Source organism: Vidua macroura, chromosome 1, assembly GCF_024509145.1.
Source record: "Vidua macroura isolate BioBank_ID:100142 chromosome 1, ASM2450914v1, whole genome shotgun sequence".
Classification (NCBI taxonomy): domain Eukaryota; kingdom Metazoa; phylum Chordata; class Aves; order Passeriformes; family Viduidae; genus Vidua; species Vidua macroura.
The window spans coordinates 125,909,956-125,916,212 of record NC_071571.1 but is presented as its reverse complement, the minus strand read 5'-3'; the positions used below and the strand labels follow the sequence as shown (position 1 = coordinate 125,916,212).

At 39.3% G+C, this 6,257-nt stretch overlaps 1 protein-coding gene across 1 annotated transcript; it reads left to right on the top strand.

Annotated features, from left to right (window-relative positions):
• Positions 1–923: 923 nt before the first annotated feature.
• On the top strand, positions 924–4,289 carry LOC128806953 (fatty acid-binding protein, adipocyte). The gene is made up of 4 exons (XM_053976854.1): positions 924–1,045; positions 2,283–2,455; positions 2,674–2,775; positions 4,057–4,289. Exons 1-4 carry the CDS (start codon positions 973–975, stop codon positions 4,105–4,107), a joined length of 399 nt encoding a protein of 132 aa, XP_053832829.1. The 5' UTR covers positions 924–972; the 3' UTR covers positions 4,108–4,289.
• The last annotated feature ends 1,968 nt before the right edge of the window (positions 4,290–6,257 follow it).

Sequence of the window (6,257 nt, the reverse complement as noted above, 5' to 3'; positions counted from 1 at the left end):
GAAGGTCTAAGAACTTGCTTGACTGCTTTCTGATAGTTATTCTGTGAACTGAAGTATGACAGGGCTTAGAGGATCAGTCAAGATGGGCCCATTATGTCAGGCCTGTGCACAACTTGCCTGAAACAAATTAATGTCTGAACAGCAGAAGCAGAAGAGAAATGAAGTGTCCAGGGACTTTGGGTAAGTCAATACTAGAGCCTAGATTTATGCCATAACTCCTCAAAATGCTAGTCATTGGGGCATAGTTTGTCTGAAAGCATGGGAGTAAAAGGGAGAGAAATCCTCTGTTTTGTTATTTTTCTTCTCACAAAACTGCATATTGCATCTCCATTGCATAAAAGCATATTACAGACATATTATTAAATTGATTCAGGTGGTGCAAGGACAAGCAGTTCCCAATCAAGGAAGCAATTTTATTGCCTTAGCCTTCTATAACCCCAGAGTTCTCTCTTTGTGCTCCAAATCTACTTCTTCCTGTAGTTCTGTATTTCTCTGGAGGAAATTTCTGATTGCAGGGGTGCTGAAAGCAAGCTAAATGATCACAATGAGCCTTTGGGTCTGAAAGTCTAGGAACTGAGCTGTATCCATTTCATATAGTGGACTGAAATGAAAGAGTAGGGGAGAGAACATTAATTTTTGTGAGTTGAGCTTGAGCCTCCCTTTTTATTCTGAGAGGTAATTTTATTTAATTATTTGCCTTTAAGGTAGAGTGTTCTTAAACGACAAAAATAATTAAATAAAAACAAGTCAGTGATCTTTGTGCTAGTAAGGGCAGATGAATAATAGCACTATGACCCACTGGCAGAGGAGGGGTAGGGGAAGAAGTGGTCACTGGGACTCACTCTTCATTGGTCATCCCAGAGCATCATGTGGCCACGGCTCCTTTTTAAAGATAAGTGCTCTTTTCCTGGAGCTCATTATATTCTCCTGTTCTGTTTGAACCTGTGGAAGACATCTTTCTAGCCTGACAAAATGTGTGACCATTTTGTGGGCACCTGGAAGCTCCTTTCTAGTGAAAACTTTGAGGACTATATGAAAGAACTGGGTGAGAATTGTCATTTCAACTTCTTGTATCTGGAACAGGGAAGGAATGCCAATTTTGAACTTTATTATTTACTTGCTTTTTCTGGCTGTGCTGTTTATCAAGGGGGGTTTAATCCACTATTTTGATCAGATAGCCTTAAACTGGAGAATTCATCTATTTCAATAAGTGGTGTTAAAATCCTAAAAAGCAGGAAAACTTTTACTGACGGGAATAATTTCAGGTAAGTCAAGTCTATCCATGCCTTATTAGTAGTTTTATAAATGGAAGTAAAACACATCACTGGATTATTTTGTGTGAATTAACTTTTATCCTTGGACATGCAAATTGGTGTGATGCTAGAAAGCAGCAAGTTTCCTTATGTCTATGAGGAACACACCTAAACAACTTTAAAATGCTACTGGATTAGGATGCCAGTTAATTGCCATAGCTATTATAGTGAATGAAACTCTGTAGCTGCCTCCAGTGAACATTAACAAAGATAAATGCATGGATTCATGCAGATACTTGCAAGATTTGATGTCTAACAATTTTCTCTAAAGGTGTGGACTTCTTGCTTAGAATTAAAATTGGGATTTAAAAGGTTTCAACATTCTGTTAGTGTGGAAGAAGCAGGGAGTAACTTGCACTGATTCAATTACTACATGCTAAAGAGCTGGGGGGTTCTTTGCAGTTTAGGGGTAAAATACTTACTGTGACTTATCCTGACATCTTTCAATGAGTGCGACTTGCACTCCTAATCTTTACTCCAGATTTTGCTCAGGACATAACAATTGCCGGCTATTTCTTAATCATTTCCTTATATTCAACCTACCCACTTGTAAATATAAAAAGCTTGCTTTTTTTTTTCTTGTTTGTTAGTTTTGTTGCTTTTGTGGCTCAGAAACTGTTGTATATTCCTGCTTATTTACATTTAGATACAATTAGCATACAAGTTAGTGTACAAGCTACGAAAGTTATTCTGAACAAGTCTATGTGCAAATATCTGGCATTCATATAATCTCAGTCTTCAAAATATTGCTTTTACTATTTTGACAATGACAGAGAATTTCCTTACATCAACCCACCCAGCTTCTACAGCAGTATCAACTAAGATTTTGCAAAAGAATCTCTGCAACATAGAATTATTAACACTCAGAAAGCAACAGGGGGAAAAAACACTGAGGTTTTTTTTCCCAATGTATAAGACAAAAAGATAGAGGAAAGACAAAAAATTCATATTGCCCTATCTTATTTACAGGTGTGGGGTTTGCTACCAGGAAGATGGCTGGTGTGGCCAAGCCTAATGTAACTATCAGCATCAATGGTGATGTGATAACCATCAAAACAGAAAGTACCTTCAAAAATACAGAGGTCTCTTTCAAGCTGGGTGAAGAGTTTGACGAGACCACAGCAGATGACAGAAAAACAAAGGTGAGTCCTGAAATGGCATTTTGCAAATACATCTCTCAAAAGGGATGTGGGAGCAGCAGGGCAGAGCTGTGATTTTGGCATCCGTGCAGAAATGCTGCCTCCACAGGTAAGACTGTTGTGGGTGCTTTGTGCTTGGTGCTGTTTGGACCTGGAGAGTCTTCTCCTGGGACCAGAGCACCCTGATGAAACAGCCACACTTTGTTTTTTTACTTTGGTAGAATGTCATAACCCTAGACAGTGGTGTGCTGATCCAGGTGCAGAAGTGGGATGGAAAAGAGACTATCATAAAGAGAAAAGTGACGGATGGGAACCTGGTGGTGGTAAGTTAATTTTTGTTACTTAATCACTGAATTCAGTGTGCAGAATTCATGTTCAGCTGATGTATGACTTTGGATTCAAACACAGGGAGGGAAAGCATCTGTAAGGGCTCTGTGCACTTGGTGAGAAGTCTCTCGGATTGAGTCTAGAGCCTAGGTTAAAACTGAAAAGCTGTTAAACTTATGGAATGGTATGGAGGTGCCTGTTCTCCATAGCAAGACATGGCTGGGAAAGTGTAGGAAATAAAACCCAAAATCCTTATGAGGAAAACTTATATATTTCAGAATCTCTAAGTCCTGGACAGTACAGAGGAAGCATTAGCAAAGCCCACATTAAATACCTCCACTCTATGCTGATGCAGAGTACTGCTGTTCATCTTCAGCAGAGGCTTAGAGCCATCTGTGGGAATCCTGCTATACATCACCAACAACTGTGTTAATAATATGATTTTAGAGCAATGAAACGTGTCCAAGCTCTGTTGTTTGGTTTTATCTGGTCAGAGACTATTGTGCTTGACTTGATGCCAGTAAGGCCCACATACAGTCTGGGGCTTCCCAGCTCTGCTCTACAGTTTTAGAAAACACACTGAAGAATCTGGGACAGGACTAAATCTATGTTCATAAAAGGCAGCTGAGATTCCTACATGATGCAAAACCATACATATGCACAAAATTCCTGAAGAGTTCTGCCCTCCCCTAAGGAAAAATAATATGTCCATAAATTCAATATTTAAATGCCTTTGGATAGAGACCAGAGGAGAAGAAATAGAAATCGTTTTTAATAACAACTTCATTAAGAAAGAGTGAACAAAACAGAGTTTGATGTAACTTAAAAATAGATGAAGACAGAGCCTAACATGCAGAGGCTGACACTAGCAGCTGCAAGTCTGAAAGCTCTCTGTGTGTGCATGTGTTGTGCTCACGTGTGTGAAGACAACCACAGCTGCAAAAGGTGAAGGAAAAAAAGGTTCATGCCCAGCTCCAGGGTCCAGTCAGCCTCCACAGAAGTCCTAAAAGCCTTCTTTAGAGATTTTTAAGAAAAGGTTAGAAATCTCCTGGGGGTCAGTAGAGCAGTTCTTGAAAATTCTTTCACTCCTGTCCTTGTTTTTCAGTCTTCTGTTGTTGAAGCTCTCAAAACTGAGTTCCACTCTTTTAGCAATTGCCTTTAGAGGCAGAGAAATGCAATTTTTTCTTAAACTGGTTCCCAATAGATAAGTAATTCTCTATCTTCTGACTAACATTTAGAAAGAGTTAAAAGCTTATTGAATTATCTTTTCTTTCCAGGAATGCACCATGAATAACGTTTCCTGCAAAAGAATTTATGAAAAAGCATGAAGAAGCCACCTTCACACAGGACTAATGCTTAAAGCTGGAATAAAACAACTTAACCAAAGAAGAAAAGCCCCACAAATCTGTTTTAAAGAGAACTGTACCTTTTTTTTCAGATCTATCCCAAAGCAGTTATATGCATTTAGTCTAATTTGTTGTGCCTATTCAATAAAATGTTCTGCTTTCTACAGTGTGTGCTTATGCTGGAGTTTGTCAGGGAGGGGCGTGGGGGCGATGCAGCGTGGGAAGGGGTGCTGTGCAGGACAGCTCCGTGTGACTGCCAGTGCCACTCTCAGCCATGTCACCCATCTCCCTGCAGAAAGAGCATTGGAGCCGGTCCAGGGAGTGGCACTTGTGTCACAGGGACAGATGGACACCTCAACACTCATCTGGGGAGTGCTGTGTGTGGCTACCCCCTGCAAGCAGTCTGTGCTCAGCCAGGGGAATAGGACTGCTCTTCTCAGCTTCAAGCAGAGGTGGTTGTTCCTGGGGCAGGGAGGAGGATGATCTGTGGATGCCCAGTTTTGGCTTCCAAAAGTGAGCAGGGTACAAGGCACCTCCTTTGTGCACAAATGCAGACAATTTTAAACCTGGATACCATTTGAAGCAGCTTGATCTTATCCTTTTTTCACCTCAAGTGTGAAATTATAGCAGTTAGAGCTTTCACCTGCGATTATTTTTTCAACGTGCCTGTCTTGAACATCTTTTTTTGACCTAGATTGGCTAAAAGCCTGGAATTAAGAATCATAGCTTAAAAAATACTCAGGTTTACTGTACAAGTTTGCTGGTGGTACAACCTCCTTTCTTACCTACATGCATTTTCTACTAGCTCATTAGGCTTGATCACTCTTGGGAACATGAGCCTTTCTAGATGCAAAGCCCTTTGGGACACCATGTTTTCCAACTCTGCATATTTTTGAACTTCCATCTTCTACTGTCAATGGGCCTGGTCTCCTATTTCAAAACTTTGCATCTACAGAAGCCATGATTTAGACATGAGGACAAAAAAAATAAAAATTGAGATTTTTAGGGAAAACCTGGACAATAAGTATAAAAAAGTGTGCCTTAACCACTAAATGGGGAAATGACCATATCTTGAGCGATTAAGATCTCTGAACCAAATTCCACATATTCCTGACATTCCCAAAGTCAGCTGTCAGAGGTGATGATGCTGAGTCCCTACTACTAGCAGCAGAGACCTCTCATATACTTGAACTTTCCACTGAATTTCTCAGGTTGTTTCCAAGTTTTTGCACTATTTATACAACTGGACAGGGAAATGGAAGGACTTTTACATTGTACATGAGCTAAGGAGTCATTTAAAAGTCATGCCAAAGACTATCAGTACATTCTGCAGAAAAACAAACAACTCCTGTGTTTTAACCTTGGCTTCATTGCTTGTGAAATCTCACCAATTTAGAGAACAGCAGTTGCATATGGGATGGAAGAATGCTTCAGAGTACTCCATATATATAGTACTAAATCTACTTAGCACTTAACAAAACGAAAATTATTTATGACATTTAGGATACACCTACAGTTTAGTGGTAGAAAATCTACATGAGAATGATGGTTGTAAGAAGCAGAAACATTGACTTAAATAAACTACATATAGACATTAAATATAAGTCCATAGTATTCTATCATCCACAGATTTGGAAGTATTCTGTCAGAGGTAAAATTTCCAATAGTTTGATATTCATATAGCAGATTTTATTTTCCAGAAATCTTACATTCTGAATGCAGCCAGCAGTTACAATTGTAACATTCACAGCCTAATATTTCAGCAAAGGGTAATCTCTTCTAAAAGCATCACCATTTGTTTTGGTACCTGGTAGATGACTTTGAACTTGGTGAATGAATCAAGACACTTAAAACTTCTATTTTTGGAAATTTCAATAAAGTGACATTCTGTCTATAAACCTGAACAGGGACAGCATCATAAGGATGTATTAGTGACGCTTTTCTTAAGATATGAACATGTTTGGAATTTATTCTCTGAAGAAGGACAAAATTTATTGTCTAAAAACGGCAGCAGTCTAGTGACTGAATAAACAGAGGTGATTCCTCTGTGTCAAGAAAAGGTGTGTGCTCTCAGACCCAGGTGAGAGTACACATTTCTAAGGGCTAAAGTCAGATTCAGTGTCTTGACCTTA

Coding starts and splice junctions, on each gene's coding strand:
- LOC128806953 (XM_053976854.1), top strand. CDS start 973: ATGTGTGACCATTTTGTGGGCACCTGGAAGCTCCTTTCTAGTGAAAAC. Junction 1,046..2,282: donor GGACTATATGAAAGAACTGG/GTGAGAATTGTC, acceptor TCTTATTTACAG/GTGTGGGGTTTGCTACCAGG. Junction 2,456..2,673: donor CAGATGACAGAAAAACAAAG/GTGAGTCCTGAA, acceptor TTACTTTGGTAG/AATGTCATAACCCTAGACAG.